This window comes from Echeneis naucrates, chromosome 3, assembly GCF_900963305.1.
Source record: "Echeneis naucrates chromosome 3, fEcheNa1.1, whole genome shotgun sequence".
Classification (NCBI taxonomy): Eukaryota; Metazoa; Chordata; class Actinopteri; order Carangiformes; family Echeneidae; genus Echeneis; species Echeneis naucrates.
The window spans coordinates 14,158,226-14,178,602 of NC_042513.1; the positions used below are offsets into that span (position 1 = coordinate 14,158,226).

Here is a 20,377-nt window from a genome sequence, read left to right on the forward strand (position 1 = left end):
AAAAAAAAAAAAAAGCAGTTTGAAAAGGATGAAATGTCAAAACAGGGCAAAGTCTCCCATTTTAAATTAACATGACTTTCATGACCCTGAACCACCATAACTTCATCTTTAAGGGGTTTTACAGCACTACAGTTCCCAACCAAAACTACGCAACTGGAGTTCAGCCTTCAGCCTAGGTTAATGCCATGTGCAACACAATGTTCATGTCCAGTTGAGAAATAGGACATCAGAAAATAACATCATTCCTCAGTTTATAATGGCTTAAACAGTGAAGACAAGTGAAGTCCTGGAAAGCAGCAGAAACGGTCTGTGGCCTATATTAAATTAATATATTTATGATCTGAACAATAGTTCCTGAGATTCACTGATTATTTGGTGCACACACAAAACTCGTTAGACAGTGAATGTAAGGCCTTGGAAGACTTTATAAGAGACCACCTGCAAGTATCCTGGGGGGGGTCACACATTCAGCTCCATGCTCCTTCTCAGTCACTGGAGGAACAGGACCATCTCAGTCCAGACCGTTCTGGTCTGTGGTCCTCTGATGGTGGAGCCAACTCCTGAAGTCTCTCCAGCAGAGACCTCCCCGGCCCTGACATTTCTTAGGCTCTTATCTCAGACGATGATTTTTCAGAGGAGAAGAGATGAAAGTCATATTTGGACCGGTGCTTCCTGCCTTGTTTCCATGTTTTTACAGTGCAGCAGAGGAGAGAGCTGGAGGAGGGGAGGGTGGAGAGAGGGGGAGGAGGAGGAGGATGGTCCTGCTGTCAGACACAGAGGAAACCACAGCAGCAGGGTTGAGGTGGGCACCGCCGTTAGGTAATCGCATTTGTCCTGGCCTCGATGGACGGGGAGGGAGCAGAAATCACACTCTTCTGATTCCCTCCAGCAGCCCGGTGATGCTGCAAGGACACACGCCGAGCCCGAAAAACTTCCCACAGGCTCCACAAAGTGCGATCACACCGCGCCTGTTGCTGCCACCTGCAGAGCCGACCAGAGCCCTCCTCACTGAGCTGCAGGAGACAAACATGAGGCACAGCACCTGCACGCCGTAAGGTGAGCGCAACTTTCACTTTATTTCATTTCCCAGCAATCAACACGATGGCCTGTAGCGCTCAACTATGCTGTACTATGCAACCTTTCTGTTGTATATTCCTTCATAAATAAGCAGGTGACAGTGTTTTGTTTTTCTGACGGGAGAATAAACGTGTTGTTGAAGTGAACACGAACACTGGACAGTAGGTTACATAACATCCATGTAAGATCCAGACAACGTTTCGGGGAAATTGTTTGAGAGGCACGTAGCTCTGATATTTAGCATTTGAAAATGCCACTTCTTAAAAGGTTTAATATTTTGGCACCATAGACCCATCATCTTAATGATGTGAGGGTTTAAAGTTGATCCTGGCTGTAAAGTTATCACACTTACAAACTTTATCAGTGTACTGGAACGTCTACATTTTGAATGATTTCACTTTCAAGTGAAGGACATTTTAAGATCTTTTACTTAAAAGAAAAAAAAAAACAGACTGTAAAAACGCAAGTAACCTAAAAATTTTGCATTTGTAATTTAAAGCACTATTATGAAAGTGAAAGTAATTAGATGATACAATGAGCATATTATGTTTTCATAGTACTCACTTTATCACACTTTTTTCTTTTATCCACAGAAAATGTTTCAATAATCGAGTTATCCTAAAGCAAAAAACAATTCAAAATGTTTGCTGGTTAAAGCTTCTCAAATGTAATCGGTGCCTGTAAAAAGCTGTAGACCTGTCCATTGTAAAACCAGCCCAGCTGGGATTGGCCCCCAGGGCACTGATGGATACATCTTATAAATAATGCATGGATTTTGGGAAATCTTTATTGGCAAACCAAAAATAGCTGTCAGACAAGTGAAGTGGAGCGAATAGTATAAAAAACTAAAGTGGAGTCGAAGTGTTAACTTGCTTGACATGAAAATAAAGTGAAGCGTAGCTGAGTTAACGAACTTTTTCAGGATTTCACCAGGAAGCTTTCAGACATCCACCTGCTGGACAGAAATGAGAGCAAGACATTTCTAAAATGTATTGGTCAATATGGCATCCTCAAGTTTGAATAACTATTAAATGAAAATAGCAGCATTAATGATTAGTTTAATGTTTCAGTGAGTAATTTCAGCCGCTTCTTTTTGAAACAGCATCTCGGTGTCATAAATCATTTGCCTGTTTAAGGTGTAACACTGAAACACTGCAAATGAGATCATCATTGGAAGTCGCGCAAGATCTTATTGCTGTGAAATGAAACGATGTTGTCTGCATTTTCTGACCGTTTCTTTAAGTTCCATGTTATAGACCTGTGTTACATTTTTAACATGGTGCTTGACATGTATGACAACCTAATGGCTTCTGTCGAAAAACAAACTAAAAGCAACAAAGTCATGAATCTGTGCATGAATCGATTTACCTTATGATTAAAATAAACAATTGTTCCACCACTAACAACAGCACCAAAAATTCATCTGTTCCATTTTCAGCTATCAGATTGCTTTGGTTTTATTTGTGCTCATTTGTTTTCAGAAAACCATCTCTTAGAGTTCTGCCTCCGACTCATAAGAGGTGAAATTGATTTCAGGGAGCTCACAGCACTGATAAATTACATTTGAAAAACAGTGCAATCTTATTCTAAAAAAGCAAGAAGTCTGGAAGGAGATGGAAAGTTTAAGAGGGTGTTTAGACTTTGAATTGATGACCCTGGATCACTCAGATTACCTGGAAGGAGTTTGGTGTCAGTGTAGAGCCACATTTTGTGTTTCAGGTCTCCAGGATTAGTTGGATCATAATGGGTTGATCATGGAAAAACATGTTTGTGTTGGCAGTTCTCAGACAGTTTAACCTCTCAGGGTCCTCCATGCTATGCTGGCTGATGAATTTGTACAGTCACGTGACAGTGATGTGAGAGATGTCACATGTATCAAAGTATGAACTGGTGAGTCAGGCGTGTCAGGCCTGTTGGGTGAACATGTGTTTTATTTATTTCAGGTAACGTGTACGCATCTGAAAGTAGCGTAACAACATTCAATCCAGTGGATCTTATCTAGCTGTATTTAGTAGTTGTTTGATGAGTCAGTGAAGAAATTGGCCATATAATAGAAAACTTTAAATACTGTACATCAATACTAAATATTTAAATAGTTTGCTGCAAGAAAAAAAAATCCCTGAAGCCCAAGATGCATTTCTCCTGTAGACCTCCATTATAAGATGAACATCTACTAAACAGATAAGTAAATTTCAAACGGCACATTATTCTTTGGTTGAATTAATTTTTTTTAAATCACAAAAGTTTTATGTTATCAAATATTTCTCAAGGTCTGCAAGACTTATTTTTAGTGACCTTAGCATGCACTACACAATGTGGAAACAACTCTGGAAGAATGGAAACTATTTCAGTGAAAGTCCACAGACAAACACTCGCTATAATTGGGTCTATTATTGGAATAAATAAATTCAACACAATACAAACACTTAATTGTGCTCTTTTTTAATCTTTTGCTACTGCCACCTGAGGGCAAAGCTTTTCAAAAGCATTGCTTGTAATTACAAAATAATCGGATTCATAATACATCATTACAATTTCAATTCTTCAGGAAGTTTTAATACCCAATCAATAACCCCGTAAGACAAATTATGACCAAAATTAATGCAATTTATTCAAAAATGAAAAACCGAAGTTTCCAGACTGTTTGTTGTGTCCCTCTAAAGTGTGGTCAGGGGCTTGAATTAGCCTTGAGGCGTCTCAAGAACCTGCCTGGTATCAACCTGTACCAAATGAAATTGGCTGGACTAACACCTGTATGATGTAGATTTCTACAGTTCATATGTCAGGACAAGAAACAAACTATGAAGTCTGAGACACTCTCTCAAGACCCCTGTAATAAAGCGATAGTGAGGTGCCAATCGGGAAAAAGGTGTAAAGCCATTTCTAAAGGTCTGAGGGCTCCCAGGAGCACAGTGCAATTACGAGGATTCTGCCGAGGGTTGGCTATCCAGATGCCTCAGCAGTACTCCAGCAATTAGGCCTTTACGGTTGAATGGTTAGAAAGAAGCCAATTTGAGTAAAAGTCTGATGACAACCTTCTGGAGCCAAACAGCATTTAAATTACATGTTTGAGACTGAAGAATACCTTCTTTGATGGGAATAAAACCAAACTCCAAGTATTATATGCAACAAAAGCTTCTCGTCACCTGGCAGATAACACCAGAACAGTGAATCATGGCGGTGGTTTCTCAGTTGCACTTTCGGGGAAACTGGTCAGAATTGAATGCAGAATGAATTCAGTAGAGAAAATCTGATGAAATCTCCAACTTGTAGAATTGACTTCAGTTTTGCTTGAGACATATTTGGATAAACCAATTATAGTCCTAGTAATAAAGAGGGCTGAAGGTGTCTCTAAGTAACTACTTCTATTCTATCTAATCTTATCAAATCAAATCCAACTTTATCTTTTATAGCACTTTTCATACAAATAAACACAAAGTGCTTCACAGGTTAAAATGGAAGGCTTGTGTCTGGCTGCGTGCTGTAACAGAGACAGCGTCATGCTAAAACCACAAGCCTGATGGCTAAAATCCTTCGCTCAGGTTAAAAGGCAGACTTAAAATAAACAAAATCTAAAAGGTGGTTCATAAGAGAACTATCTTTTACATTATGATGCCTCTATGGGATAAGCAGCTCTATAGAGGTTGCACAACAAACCAATGCAAACCAGAAATGTTAAGTTGTGATGAACAAAGACAACAAATTGTTGTGTTCATAGAAAGACGTGATATTTAAAAGACTTTTCTTTCATTGCAGTTGAAGAGCTTCTCTGAAGATCCTCTTTCATAACTGTTCCTGTCAGCTGGACATACAAATATCTCCTTTTGCCGTGTCCCCCTTCCTGCAGCCAGCATGCCCATCATCAGCAATGCCAACCATGACTTTGGCACCTGCTCCATCAGCAGTGACGACAGCAGCCTCGACCGCTTCTTTACTGAGATCCCGGAAACCGAGACTATCAAGGGCGTTTACTTCCAGCGAGCCCAAATGCTTCGTGACTCCAAGGCCTCGTATGTGGTTGACCACACCCTTCAGGTTCTCATCAATGTCGGGGGCAACCGCTACACCTTCCCTTGGAGCACATTGGAGCAGTTTCCCCACAGCCGACTGGGTCGCCTTCGTTTCTGCACCACCCCTGAGGAGATTGCACGACTCTGCGATGACTATGATGAAACCTGCAAGGAGTTCTTCTTTGACCGAAACCCAACAGCCTTCAGGGTCATCCTAAACTTCCTGGCTGCAGGCAAACTGCGTCTCCTCCGGGAACTCTGTGCGGTGTCACTGCATGACGAGCTGGACTACTGGGGTGTGGATCCGGGTCACATGGAGCGTTGTTGTCGTCGCCGCATGATCAGCCGCGTAGAGGAGGTGGCTGAGAGAGAACGTAAGGAAGAGGAGTGGAGGCAGAAGAGGGTGATGCTGAAAAACAGCCCCTCAGAGGCTGAGAGGGGCTACCGTCGTCTGTTATGGATGCTGAGGGAGGTGGTGGAAAACCCGCACTCAGGGCTGGCTGGGAAGATGTTCGCCTGCCTCTCTGTTATCATGGTGCTAGTCACCGTCATTAGCCTGTGCATAAGCACCATGCCAGATCTCAGAGATGAGGAGACCAGGGTGAGTGTGAAGTCAGTGAAACACCAACACAAAGAGGGTTATCCATTGTTTAGATGTGCTGAAGCAACAGGGTTTGTTTTTTTTAACTGACACATCTTTATCACCGATGGTGGTGAGTCACGAAGCACTACAGTTATGTTTCATTTTAAAGCAAGCAAAGTACATTTCCAATAAACAGTGCATTATAAAATATGACGTCTAATGAAAATCAAAAATTGCATTTTGTGAATAAAATGCATTATTCACATCAATTTTTATTTTTTCATGTTTTATTTTTTTTTTTTTTTTCCTTGTGAAGAGTTCAGTTTAAAAAAAAAAAAATCCATCAAATGCTGCACATATTCAGAGTCAGCATACTGGGATCTGGTGGCTCATAAAGCAAATAAATCGAAAAAACTGAAGTTAAACATTTCCCTATTTTCCAAAAGCAAGGTGAGAAAAGATCAGAAAAATACAACTATGACCCCATTTACTTTCCACAAGCGGCTGACAGCTCGGCCTTTGAATGAAACACCAATGTTGCTGTGACATCACCCACTGGAGCTTGGAGTGTCCGATGTAGACCCACATTTCATGAGCAAACATGGAGGATGAGATTTTATTGATAAACAGACCAGTCAAAGGGTCAGACTAATCCAAATCTTTATGCGCACATGTAATGCCTTTGGCATTAAAAAGAACTGATTCTCCAGTTTTAGGAGAAAAATCCCATCTTTAGCTCAAACTGTCAGAGAACAATGACACAAAGACAGCATGATATTTGGAAGCAAATGCAATTGCGTGGGCTTTAGAGACGACTGTTCTTCAGTTCTACAACACAGGTTCAGCAGTGTTCGAATAGACAGTGTATTTAGTGAGATCATAGTAATAATTGCAATCATGCGGCAGCACATAATTATGGTTAGAATATAATTGTTTGCCTAAATAAAATGAATTGGATACTTTCGCCATTTAAAAGTCTAGGCATGCAAATGAAAATAGTAATTGAAAATTCTAATACTACTTGCAAACATCACCACACACACACACACAGAACAAAAAAAAAAACAGAACAAAGATGACTTCTAAAAGTATAAATAGTTAGTTAAATCTAAATGTAGGGTTATTTGTGAAGGCAAAATGTGGGGTAAGGTGCTGTAAAGTAAACCATGGCCATCAGGCTAAATGCATTACAGTTATAAGGACACTGAACAAGGCTGATCGGATTACCTTTCTGAGGCGCAGATGATGGATAGATTCCTTCCTGATGTCGTGTATTAATGGCTTTAATAAGGACAAGAAAAAATTACATTCACTTCTGAAGGTGTTTTTCATGTGTCTCACAACTGACATGAACAAGACTGGAAAAAAAAGAGAAAAAAAAAAAACATCTGAAGTTGTGTTTCTAAACTCGGCTCAGAGTCAAAAAGCAGAGCCAAGATTCCTTTTAATTTCTGGAAACCAGTGTTGTTTTTCAATTTTGTGCTTGGCAGAAAGTTTAATGTTGGCCACTTGGTTTAACTGGCTTTTATTCATTTTTGACAGGTGAATAAATCTTGTCAAATGATAAAGATAAAAAGATTGTTCACAATTTAAGAGACAATGGTAAAATCTGTTGTCTGTTAATATTTAAAATTTTTAACCCTCACATGCACCATTACTCAGTTACTCTTCCACTCCTTTAAATGTCGCTTCTGTCTTGTGTGTTGCTTACTTGTTTGATGTGAGAAATTATATTAATCATACAATAATAAATACATTACAGTAAGTAATGTATCAGTCATTCTTATCAGTCATCCTTATATAAAATCAGTCAGTCATCCTTATATAAACAAAGTTATATATTCAGAGACGGGCTTTGGTCAAAATCTAGATTTTTTTTGACTCATGTCAAATTACAGCAAATTATCTTAAACTCTGAGTTACAGCATCAGGCAGATGTGTTACACCTTGTTGGGCAATGTGTTGATCCTGAACAGGGAATTTTCTCCAGCCAAACCAAACAAAATGTAAAAAAAATAAAAAAATAAAAAAATAAAATAGTGTGATTAAAATTCAATACTGCCAGCAGCTTTGGACATAAATGTAAATGTTAAAAGGTTTTCAAAGGACTTTAATGTTGAAGATAAAGTTTTTCTTGGAAATTAAATCAGATTTAGGCCAAAAGCCAACATTTGCTGAACCCATGTTACATAGGCCTTTATAAATCTGAAATAAAACACACTGGCTGAATAGAGCAACACTTGCAAAACCACACAACTTAATTCAGGGATTGTGTATCTGCCTTGGGAATTCTAAAATTAAACAAAACAGCAAAAGTTCGTCACTAAAACTTTGAGGAAAACATTTGAAAGATGTCACTGATTCTGTTGAGTTGACAGTCTGATCTGACTGTGAAATCACTAAAGTCATGTACCCGCCACGTTCGCTCCTGCCGCCTTGATATTTAGCGAGACATTAGCTTTGCAGACTGTAACAGCACTGCTTAAAACCAATAGTTGAAATAAGTAGAATGAAAATGTTGGGAAGCAGAAAGTTTAGATTAGGTTGACCCCTGTTTCCAGCAGAAATAATTCAGTCATTGTCAGGCATTACAGCTCTGATAACACAGCGTGCTGACCAACGGAGATTAAAATATTGATTTTAACACCCAATCAAACATACCCCCCAGCTTATCATTGTCAGTAAACATTACAGCGCTTAAACACTTAAATAGGCCTGCGTTTCACATGGCTTTAATTTCAGCTTTTCCTTTTGGCCACTAAAAACATTTTTGTGACTGCTCGTTATTGTCATCAGTCAGCTTCAAAGCTCCACTGAAATGGCAATTGATTTTTTTTTTTTTTCTTCACTTCAATGGCTCACTCTCACCAGACCATTTTTAACATTCACTGACAAAGAATTATTATTTTAACGTGTTTTTCTAAACCAAATTCCCATTGCATGCCGTGCAGTTTTGCTTAACTTCGTTTCTTTGATGTTATCTCATTTAAAGATCCCATACGGTTTTATATTTTATGTGAATGCAGTGAAAGACCACACGGAAATGCTCACAGCCTGTATTCAAAAACGGAGCCCTAAAAGCTGTCAGGACTTCTGGGACTTTGTGATGTCACAACAAAACAGTCGCCGCCCTCAGCAAAGCCCATTCCATCCAACTTTGCAGGATTAGGTTTTTGTGGGTTTACCTGAAATCTGCTATATTTTCTCCTCTGATTGTCTCACTGACCTGTTGTCACTCGGGATGCAGAGAGAAACCTGAGTAATGAGATGTTCGTGTCCTGAGTGAGGAGTTGATCACAAATATATTTTCTTACGTATATCAACCGTTCAGCTAAAACCACAGACTGCATATAAGTGCAAGTATAAGCATCGGTGGATGCAGCTGCATTTTTTTTCTAATGGTCTTTCGGGGACACAGAAAATTTCAGCTGTTGGCAAGAAGGTACCTTGATTTTAGGAAAGCCCAAATATAAAAATTTTTTGCACTGGACTACAATAAAGAAAGTAGACTTTTAAGAGACACACCACAATGGAATAAACAAATCTCTCAAACTGTGTATTCCCCACATATTTGCCATTCGGCTCAGACCCCCCCACCCTAACACTGGGGTTTGCTATGACTGGCAGATTGGCCCATTACAGCAATTGAATATCCGCCATCACTGTTTGTGTGTCTGCAGGGTGAGTGCTCCAAGAAGTGTCACAGCATGTTTGTGGTGGAGTCCATCTGTGTCGCCTGGTTCACGCTGGAGTTTGTGCTGCGATTCCTAAATGCTCAGAGCAAGCTGGCCTTCGCTCGTGGCCCCCTCAACATCATCGATGCCATAGCCATCTTGCCATACTACGTGTCCCTTGTCGTCGACGTCAGAGATGAGACAAAAGAGGAAGTCATCATGGGTGCCGGAAGGGGCTATCTGGACAAACTTAGTCTGATCCTACGCCTCCTGCGAGCTCTACGGATCCTGTACGTGATGCGGCTGGCTCGCCACTCGCTGGGCCTGCAGACATTAGGACTGACAATGCAGCGCAGCATGAGGGAGTTCGGCCTGCTGCTGCTGTTCGTCTGCGTGGCCGTGACCCTGTTTTCACCTCTGGTCCATCTAGCGGAGAGCGAACTGGCGCCGTTTGCCGCCACACACCCACACCACAGTTTCAGCAGCATCCCAGCCTCTTACTGGTGGGCCATCATCTCCATGACAACAGTGGGCTACGGCGACATGGTGCCGTGCAGCATCCCTGGGCAGATAGTGGCGTTGACCAGCATCCTGAGTGGCATACTCATCATGGCATTTCCTGCCACCTCCATCTTCCACACCTTCTCTCGCTCCTATCAAGAGCTTAAACAAGAGTATGAGCGGCTGTGGAAGGAGGAGCGAGGTGAGGAAATGGCCATTGAGTCAGAGTGGAGTTGGTCTAAAGTCAGTTTTTCACTGGATGAGCTCACTTCTGCATCCAAGGAAGTAAATGACGGGCTGATTTCAAGCAAGAGCCAACAAGCCACACTTCCATCTTCAGTTTTCTAACAGAGCAGACGCATTCAGATGTCAGAGGTAAAAAAGGCAAACTCTTTCTGTGTAGGTTTGTTGAAGCTCCAAAGACCAGTTATATTGCGAGCTGTGTATTAAACTTAAGTCTGTTTCTCTACCTGTTCTGCATTCATCTACTTATAAAGGTGGTAATTGAGATTTTTCACATCTTGTATGCAGCGCTATATGAAACATTCAGATGAAACTGGATGGGAATTCACCTTCGTTAACTTTAATCCAATTCTTATTATGTACACATTGTGCATATAAAGATGTCCATACAGCTTTTTCAAACCCTCCTCTGTATAATTTTAGCAGTCAGTGGCTACGATTTTAGATGCCTTTCCCTTTAAAGCTTTCTCCGTTTGGAGAAGAAGCATTTTAGCCTGCTAACAGTAGCAGTGATTCCTGTCGATGATAGTGTTTGTTCATGTTATTTTAACAACTTTTGAGTGGCGGTGGCCCCTGCTGTATTCATTGTGCTGTATAGAGTTCTAACTATAATAATTAGTATCATTATTAGAGCAAGGTTGGTCATATGGGAGTAAACTGATTTTTGCTATAATAATGTAAAGAGATTAATTGAGATTTTGGAAAAGTGAATAAGTGTGACACAAATACACATACACGTGCCCATAATCAGTGAAAGTACAATATAAAACATTTAAAAATCACACGTTCTGCCAAGTAGCCATATTCAGTGGTTGTTTTTTTTTTTTTGCTTTTTTGTCGACCCTGGCATCCAGATGTGGAATCAAACGGCTGGAAAAAAAAATTTCAGCTCAGCCAAATCCAGTTAAATTTATCTAGGACATCTAGGACTCCTGATTTGTATTCCTAAGCCTTCCCAAAATGGGCATACAGTTCAAATCCAATAGAGAAGAGTAACATATGGATTTAGCTAATCCTAAACCATAGTTAGAATTGAAATGCACACAACACAAGGATGTTTCATGCATGTAGGCTGAGGCCAACCTGATTACAAGGAGATACATGGACGATAGGAAAGTAATTTGAGTCTGAAATCAATTCCTGGGTCATACATACATTACACTTTATTTTGGAGACAGCAGTAAACAGATCTGTGAACTGCTGTTTTGAAGCCTCCTTGTGTGCTACAATCTGTCACACAGTAGCCAAACCTGAATATGCTTTATGGTCTATTTTGCTCTAAATGGGACGATCATTTAAAAAAAAAAAGAAAAAAGAAAGTTGTGTCGTATTGACAAGGACTTGAACCTGGAGACTGAGACCATAAACTCTTCAGAAATAAATTTACCAACCTAATAAGACAAATGAGAAGTCGGGCCATTTTCACAAAGACTTCAGTACAATGTGACTTCCTTGTACTACCAGTGGAGTACCTTTAATTTTCTTTGTAAAATGAAACGCATTGCATCATGGCCTTGTACTTTAAAGCACTATGGTTTGAATTTCTGAGGGCCTAACATATATTGGATGGATTTACAAAGAATCCCGACACTGATAAAATGGCAGAGTCGATGTAGAGTCAGGAGTGATTTCAGACAAGTGAGCATCAGTGATTCAGACATGTGGTCTTTAAGGTCCAGAGGATTCTTACCCTCCAATCAGATGTCTCAAAGCTCCTCTTGTGTCACAGTTTGCTCACAAACCTGCAGGCGTTTTAAAAATAAAATGAATTATTTTACTCCTCTGCTTTTTCTCACTGACTTTAAATGGTGTGCTCAGCATCCAAGTGCATTTACTCAAGAACAGTTAAGCACTTCTTGTGCCTAATTTGCATATCCATTCAAAGCCACTTTATATAGTTATACGCCAACAGATTTCACTCCATGACAGCATTATGAAGTCCGAAGAACTTTCTGAATCAGCTTAGCCAACGAAACATTTCCCCTAAAACTCCTCTCTTAGTCAGTCATTTAGTATTTCTGCAAAAAATTTTAGGAAAAAGTATGTATGCATACATATGCATATTCATATGTATTCATCATATTTGTAATTTGAAGTAATACATTCAGAGTTATTTAAGCAGTAGTTACATTGATTATACATTATATTTGGTTGCATTTAGTTACATTTATACTGTCAGTTACATGCAGCCCTTTGAGGGCAACCATTCTGCTGATGTGGCCCTCGATGAAAATAGGTTTGACACTCCTGGACTAAAGAGTAGATCAGACCCCCCCCTGGGCAGCTTAGGTTAATTGGTTAAGTGGCGACTCTAAATTGTCCTAGTGTGAGTGATGGACTGGGCTACAGCACGGAGAAGCGGTAAATGGATGGATTATTTGATAGCACGTGGACTGTCTTGGTCTGAGTTCACGGAGACTAAAGACTAGACCAGACCCTTCTGCCCCCCCCGACCCCAAGAGGCTCGAGACTAGACCAGTAATATTTTGACGAAGCTACTTTTACTTGTAGTGGAGTAATATTTGACAAGCAGTATCTGTACTTTTACTCAAGTTGTGAAGTTGTGAATCCATGAATTCCATAAACAGTCTGTCATATACAAATATGGCAATAATGGTATATTTTATAGCACAACAAACATTTCCCTTCTGATTCTTTAAGCACATTTTGGTACTAATAATTGTGCACTTGTAAGTGCTGCACAACATTTATTGCATTAGCGTATTAATACTTTCTTCCACAACAGAATACACCAAACTATATTTTACAAACAAATTCAATATGGCACACACATAGTGCAATTTATTTCAATGTTTGTGTCTCTCAATTTTAAACCAAGGAAACTGAAAAAAATTAAGAAATTTGACATCTGCTGTTATCGACACAGATGGAGTATCTTGAAAAGCCTCTTTTCGCCCCTCAGAAAATTGTTCAGACAGCGTTGCTGGCACCATTCACTCAAACCACAAACAGTGGAAACGCTGAATAACTCCAATAATCACCAGTCCCCATCATCACCACCACCACTTCCTCCTCTTTTCCTCCAACCTGCACTAGCTGCTGTCCCCTCAGAGGAGAGTGCAACTGACTAAAGACGCTCAGCTGTGGGAAGGAAATGTCTGATAGACAACCACACATTTAAAAATGACTTAATCAGCTGATGCTAAATGATGAGTGAAAATGACACCATTTAATCAGCAGCTTCCAAATAGGAACATAGCTGTGCACTTTGGCAGCTCTTCAGCTAAATTTACTTCGATTCTTCCAACGTGTGCTTGAGACATTGATGCTGAATATGTCAATACAATATTCACTTTCCTTTTCCACAGCAATATTACACATTGATGTAACTTGCAGGAACGATGGCGGCCCTGAGGTTTCAGATGAAAAAGTGCTTTGAATGAGGTTGCAAAGTTTCAGGCTTCTCACGTAAATGGAACATTTTTACTGATGCGCAGATCAATTTCTGAAGCGCTAATCATGTAAAACACAGACTGAGCATAATAAATGGTTATAATTGACAGCAGAAAAAAAAAATTGCGCTAGGTACTACTGAATGTTTTACAATTAAATATGGTCATGAACTGGCTGACGCTGTGTTCTTCTTTTACATGATTGTTGCACACTGAGGCTTTTTGCATCTGTGACAACAATCACAGTATCCACCAAGATCAGCCTTTAGACTGTTAAGGCCATACAATCCAACTCTTCCACTTAGCACAGCTAAAGGTTACTCACTATTTCAGCAGGAAAAAAAGCCCCATTACAGAGAGCAGAATAAGTTTGAAGTGTAAAAGCTTTTATTCATACAGGTCTAACAACTAAGACTATGAAATGTACTACACAAAACGATCAAATACAATCCAATGAGCACATTATATTAGAATGCAATTTCCTCTAACAGTGTTAAATTAATATATTCTGCTTACCATTTCACAGTCATAATATGAAAGGAAGTGTGGGAAACACAGAGTTAGATGCATTTTCCCACTAAACCATCATATGTCACTGTGGCACAGAACAGGCGAATATGCAAAATATCCTGCGGTGTGTCCGTAACATTGATGATTCATTAAATGTAAATGTTGGTAAAATAAGCCAAAAATATCTGGAGCAGCTAATACATTTCCTGGCATTACTTTGTATATATTTACTTCATTTATATAAAGTTTCAAAATGGAAAATAATAATAAAATATTTACAGTAAATTCAGTTTTGTGACAAATGCTGTCCTGCTGTGTGACATGAAATGTAGGATTTTTGGAGTGGCAGTGACATGGACAGCTTTTAGGGGTATTTTAGTCAAACCCCCCACCATGAAGTCCCCCAGATGTTGGAATTTGCTGAGTCAATTGAAAAGTGAGTGTTAATCTCTTATTATTTTCACAATTTCAATGTTTGTGTCAGACCATGAAGGTGTCCATTTTCGATAGTCCTGCGGTGTGACCGCTCTAGTTAAAAAAAATATTAAAATATTTAAAACAATAAATGTATTCACCTACCATAACGCACAAGGTCAGTCTAGCAGAGCAATGACTCAAAATGGCCACAATGGTGAAAATGTCCTGTGGTGTGCTAATTCAGTCAGATGTCTGTTGTCTTATTTTTAAAATGTTATATATAAAAGTTATTTTTCTCAATGTGGCATCATTGTAGATGTAAGGTTAACAATCATTGATAATGTTTTTAAATTTTTTTTTTAATAATTTTGTGAGTTTTTAGGCATAAGCAAAGAAAGGACAAGGAAATACCGGGAAAGGTTAAACCAAGATAAAGCCAGGCATGAGGAGACCCTTAGGGAGAGAAGAAGAAAGTAAATGAGTTGCTAATAGGGAAAGGGGGTTAGTGAAGCGTTCCTTGAGATGTACACTTTGTGTAGAAAATACATAATAGCTGTGTCTACTCCATCAACAGATAAAGAAAAGAAAGCCAAAGGAGAAATTCAACCGCAAAAAATAAGTTGCTTCCCGAAACATAAGCGAGAAAAGCTTTGTGAGGAATGGAGGAAGCCAAAGTCAAAAAACAGGAAGAGATAGAAGGATTTGGCAGCCATTTTTGACACAACTATCCCATCACCTGAAGAATTCGATGTGTCCCATGAATATGATGTTGCCGGAAGTCCAGTCCATAGCGCTCCTGCTCATGGCTCCTTATCTAGGCCTTTTTCTGCAACTCCCCAAGCTACTATTCTGTCAGCAATCAGTCCTAGCCCTCCCTTAGACCATCTGCAAATCAATAATGACCAGAAGAAAGTTCGTCAATCCAAGTTGAGAGCAAAAGTAAAGAAGCTGGAAAAAGAAAACATTAAGCTCAGAACAGAGCTGGATTGCATGAGAAAAGCTGATCGTAAAATGAGAGTTCAAAAGCATCGCTTGAATAAAACCAAGAAAACTGCTCGTCTATCCACCTACAGATCATTGAAGAAAAGGTGTGTGGCAGGGGAAAAAAAAAAAACAAACAAACAAACAAAAAAAAAAAAAAAACAGCAAGTCACTCAATTTCTGTCGAGGGATGTGAACAGTAGGCTCTTGGCGGGAAAAAAGGATACAGTAGGGCAGAAAAACAAAATGCAGCGGCAGGTTCTAACCAAGCGCTTATTTGAGCTCCACACCCAGTACAACCAGGAATGTAGCTTAATGCATCGAATGTCTTACTGATAATTTGTCAGATATAGGCCCAAGCATGCCACAGAGGCCAGGCCTACAGACAAACACATGTACATGCTACAGCACAAGAACATGCAGCTGCTGATTGACTCTTTGGTCTTTAAAGGCATGATTTCAACGAAGAGTCTGTCTAATCTTCTTTCAGACATTGCTTGTAACACAGAAGAACAACAGTACATGTACAGGCAGTGCAATAACTGTTTTGCTGAAGTGCAGCTCAAGTCACACAATCTAGGTGGGAGCAGTGGCAGCGGGTGGATGTCACAGTGGGGGAAAAAGGTCTTCAAAAACTGGCTGAAGAAAAGGATTAGAAAAGAATTTAGAGCAAACACGAGAAACTTGTGCGACAAAAAAAATAAAAAAAAAAAGGACCAGACTCATTGACTACCTCCCTAACAACAAGCTTTCACCCTGTCGTACGTGTAATATCTAGCTAGGCCAGTGAGCGGTGATAGCTAACATGTCTTTGGGGTCATCAGGTGGGAACCTCCTTTCACCGGTGCTTTGTCTAGTTAGGCCCACAACGCCTCCTATCTCCATCTATCTCAAACAGCACTACCGTCAACTTCCCTGACCTCTCACCAACTGCACCAGTAAGAGCGGGGTGGGGATACAGACGCTGGTTCAGGTAGGGGGCATGAACGTGTAGAGTGCAGGAGGAGGTGGAGGACAAGCTACACTGGCAGATTCAGCAAACAAACTCACCTGAACAGTCCTATAATCAAACCAATACAGGCCAACTCATCGGGACTAACCGCGTGGTCTCAAAGAGGCTCAAACAGGCCTCACTCTCCACTTAAATACACTTCCTCTTCCTGGATTTCTTCCTCCGCTTCTCCCAAGAGTCTGTCTGTCTTAAGAGCTCCCCCTGCTGGGCCCCAGCTACTATTACTTCTCATCCAAATCCACTGACTGGATCTTAATGCTTCATCCAACATTTCCTTCACTACTTTCCTCACGCTCTGTCCCCTTCCTCCTAACCCTAACCCTTCCCAGTCTAGCACCCTCTAAGCTGCCTTGCCTCCTTGTTATCTTAGTAACTTTCCCTCCTTCTTGAACAAACTGAATTGCCACTCTGTCTTAGACTCTCCTAAATTTGCCTGCCTCCGTATATCTTCATATTTTATTATATTTCACCACATTTTTCTATTATATGTTTATATCTTCAATATTTTAATGAGATGTTACATTTTGACTAATGTTAAAGTAAGTTACAAATGGAATTGTTTGTTACAAATGTATGTAATAAATTCTACTAAAAATGTTCATACAGTGTTTCATCTCGTCCTGTGGTGTGACATAATTTCAAATACAATTAAATTACTTTGAAAACATTGCACAATTTAACTACAAAAAGAAAAAATATACATTTTCATATTTTTTTTTTTACATTTTGCAGAATATTTCCGCTGGAGCAAGTGATAAATGATGGCTCAAGTAAAGAAAAGAATTGAAAAAAGCTTAGAAAAATAAACAAATGAGTAATTTTAATATTCTTAAAGAATGCTTCTTAAAGTTAAAAAGTTTAAAAAGTTGTATTTGAAATCAATAATACCTTCATATTTGAATTTTATGGTGTTGTCATGTCACACTGTGGGACAATTTGTGTCTGGAGCTGTCAGAAAAGCTTAAAAGAAAAAAAAAATCAGCTAAATACTAGTAGTTTCAAAAAAAGCAGTACTTGAACATTGGGAAATTATACAATTCTAGAGCAAATCAGAACTTTGTTTTAAAAAAAATTGTGTTTCACCTTCATTTGTCATCCACCCATTTATACAAGAAGAAAAATTATTCTCACATTGGTCTTGCTATTTTACATCACATTTTGATTTGTTGAAATTGCCATTTGGTGATTTCTCGAATTCAGACAGAAGTCTCTTTGCCCAGGCCAAGTTGGGGTCAATGCAAAACTTCTTGTTGCACACTGATGTGACTCTGTAAAAAACACATAACACGTTTAGCCAGGGGCAAAGGAATTAAGTACATCTCACGTAAATCAACATGGTTGAAATAAAATCTCACACTACATTTATACTCACACAATAGCCATGTTTTTTTGGCTGCAGTGATATGGGGTCATCGCCACATGTTTCACCTTCACATAAGGAATCCGTGTTTGAGAGAATTTTGGACAGCATCCTTCCCTCAGCATCAACTCTGGAGCAATTGGAGCTGTGAGTACATAAGGACACCTTTAATGCTCTGTCTCCTAAATGCAGCGGAGGCCACAGACTGGGTCCAGTCCATGGTTGAGACTCAGGTCTCAGACAATGAGCAGTGTTACTTACCGCAAGAGCTGCGACGCAGGAGGCAAATAAGAGACAGAAGAAAGACAACTGGCAGCGTCTTCATGGTTCCTCAACAGAGACAGCCTTTATTCTTCTATTTGGAAGAAAACCTTTGATCTTCAGGACTGATCTGGTCAGATCTGTGTTACAAACCTGCTCTGCCCTCTTTTTATACAGCTTGCAGTCTTGTAGTCTTCTGAGAATACAGAGCTTCCTTTTAGTTAATCTTTGTTCCCTTTTCTTTGTGGTAGTAAAATTAGAAGAAAACAATTTCAGATGAATATAAAGATAAAAATTTATTTATTTTGAAAGAAAACAGAAACATCTGAACTTTCGACAAAGTCCTGAAATGTTATACATTCTCCTGATGCTTCTTTGCAAGAAGAACTTTTAACAGCTTCCACAAAAAATGTAATGACCGCAAACCCTTCAGTTTTGTTTTGTCAGAGCTCATCCCTTCACCAGTCTGCTGGTGGATTGTTCTGTTTGTCATCTGGTAATCCACAAGTTTTTATACTGAATCCTAATTTGACTTGGTTAAAACTGAAGGAAAATTTCTGACTCTAAATTGCCCGTAAGTACAAGTATGATTGTGAATGGTTATTTGTTTCTGTATGTCGCTGCATGTCAGCCGTGTGATAGACAGGCCAGTTGTCATAGAATAATGTATTTCCATATTGCCAGTAGAGGTGTTATTGAGTCTGCTCCTTTGATCTTTAAATCAAGAAAAGTAAAGATTGGTTCTGTTACATTTATAAGACAGTCACAATGAGAAGACAAGCTTTGTTCACTTCACATGGATTTTTTGACTGTGGAAAAATACTTTTTTCAGTTGAAAAGGCCACGCTGATGTTCCAAGAGGGCCGGGTAGGAAAAACCTCACAGTGAAATAGTTAAATGTTCAGCTTCTGTTATGAATGATAGCATGTCAATAGAGCCATTGCTCCTCCGTAGCCATGGGAACCAAGGTCTTGAAGATAAGGATGCAGAGAAAATATAACTTGGTAACACCTGTCCACATCTAGTTCGAGAAGAGGATGAGTGAGGTGAAACAAAGGGCAAAACGTGTTGCCGCAGCTAATTGGGATATTTGATGCTTTCGCACCAACAGTTGTAGGGTCTCATTTGTGGGAAGTGCAACCCTGGAAGCTCCCCCTAGAACAGTGATCCCTACTATTTTTTTCGTAAGAACCACATTGGCAGAGCAAAGTCAAGAGAGAGCCACACGTTTTTTACTTGGAACACCTGACTTTTCAAGCTCGCCCCCTCTCCGGAGTCGTTTGCTGCTTCCTCAGACTCTTTACCCTCGCTATTTGCAACAATGCTGTGTGTCTGTCTGCCTGTTTTTGCGAAATTTTAGATTAGAAAATGATCCATTTTGGGCCTGAGTCTCACACTGGCTAGCAGGGCTAACATCAACTGGCTGCAAGTGTGTCCTGTGGTCAAGTATGCTGGTGCTGTAAACAATGCCGTAGGCACGCTGCGTTCCCATCACTTCTGCGCCACATGCAAACTAGGACAACAACGACAACGAGAGGGAGGATACAGAATACAGTATTTTTAAAATCTTCAATGCAGTGAGGATTGTGCTTCCTGATTTTATGTGAGGCAAAAGTTGAATATATATTCGTACTATAATCACAATCTTTAAAAACACAATTAACAGTCTCATACTTTCTCAAATGAGTCCCAAGGTGTTCAAAATATTGCCTCTCTGTGTTAAAACTACGTGAATTACATACAAGACACGAAAATGAAACTATCTGCCCTGACTGTTGAGTCTGTGTATGATTTCTAGACCAATGTGCATGAAGTGCCCCCTAGTTTTTAAATAAACAAGGACAATCTGAGTACAAGCAGGGTAGTGACTGGCCTTGACTAGTGTGTGGATGCTTCAACCTGTAATGTTTTATGAGCTCTAAATGTTTTGATGACCTAAAATTGCATTTCTTGCATGACCATCTCATATCACAAGGGGCCTACTCTTTCTCCCTGATGAATTTCTTCTCCTCACTAGACCTCAACTCCAACTGTCCACAAAGTCCACTGGCTCCTCCAAAGGGCACCCTGAAAATGAAGAGACACAATTTGTGTTATTAAAACAATAGTCTAAAATATTCAGCCACAATTTTAATATTATGTTATGATGGATGAATAAGGGAAAATAACAAAACATTATATCATGCATACATTTTTTTTCCTACCTGCCTAAATGATGAGATTAATGTTCTGTTCTGCTTTGCTTTCTGTTAATAGATAGAAAAATATTTGAATAACTTTTTTTTTAATTAGGAGTTATGGGAATGTATATGAATTTGGGGGAATTTCCTGGAAA

The 20,377-nt window shown here is 39.6% G+C and overlaps 1 protein-coding gene across 1 annotated transcript; it reads left to right on the plus strand.

Moving 5' to 3' along the window:
• The first annotated feature begins 1,009 nt into the window (after nucleotides 1–1,009).
• On the plus strand, nucleotides 1,010–10,543 carry LOC115041382 (potassium voltage-gated channel subfamily G member 4-like). The gene is made up of 3 exons (XM_029498793.1): nucleotides 1,010–1,056; nucleotides 4,834–5,688; nucleotides 9,351–10,543. The coding sequence occupies exons 2-3, from the start codon at nucleotides 4,930–4,932 to the stop codon at nucleotides 10,191–10,193; spliced, it is 1,602 nt and encodes a 533-aa protein (XP_029354653.1). The 5' UTR covers nucleotides 1,010–1,056; nucleotides 4,834–4,929; the 3' UTR covers nucleotides 10,194–10,543.
• Nucleotides 10,544–20,377: the final 9,834 nt, after the last annotated feature.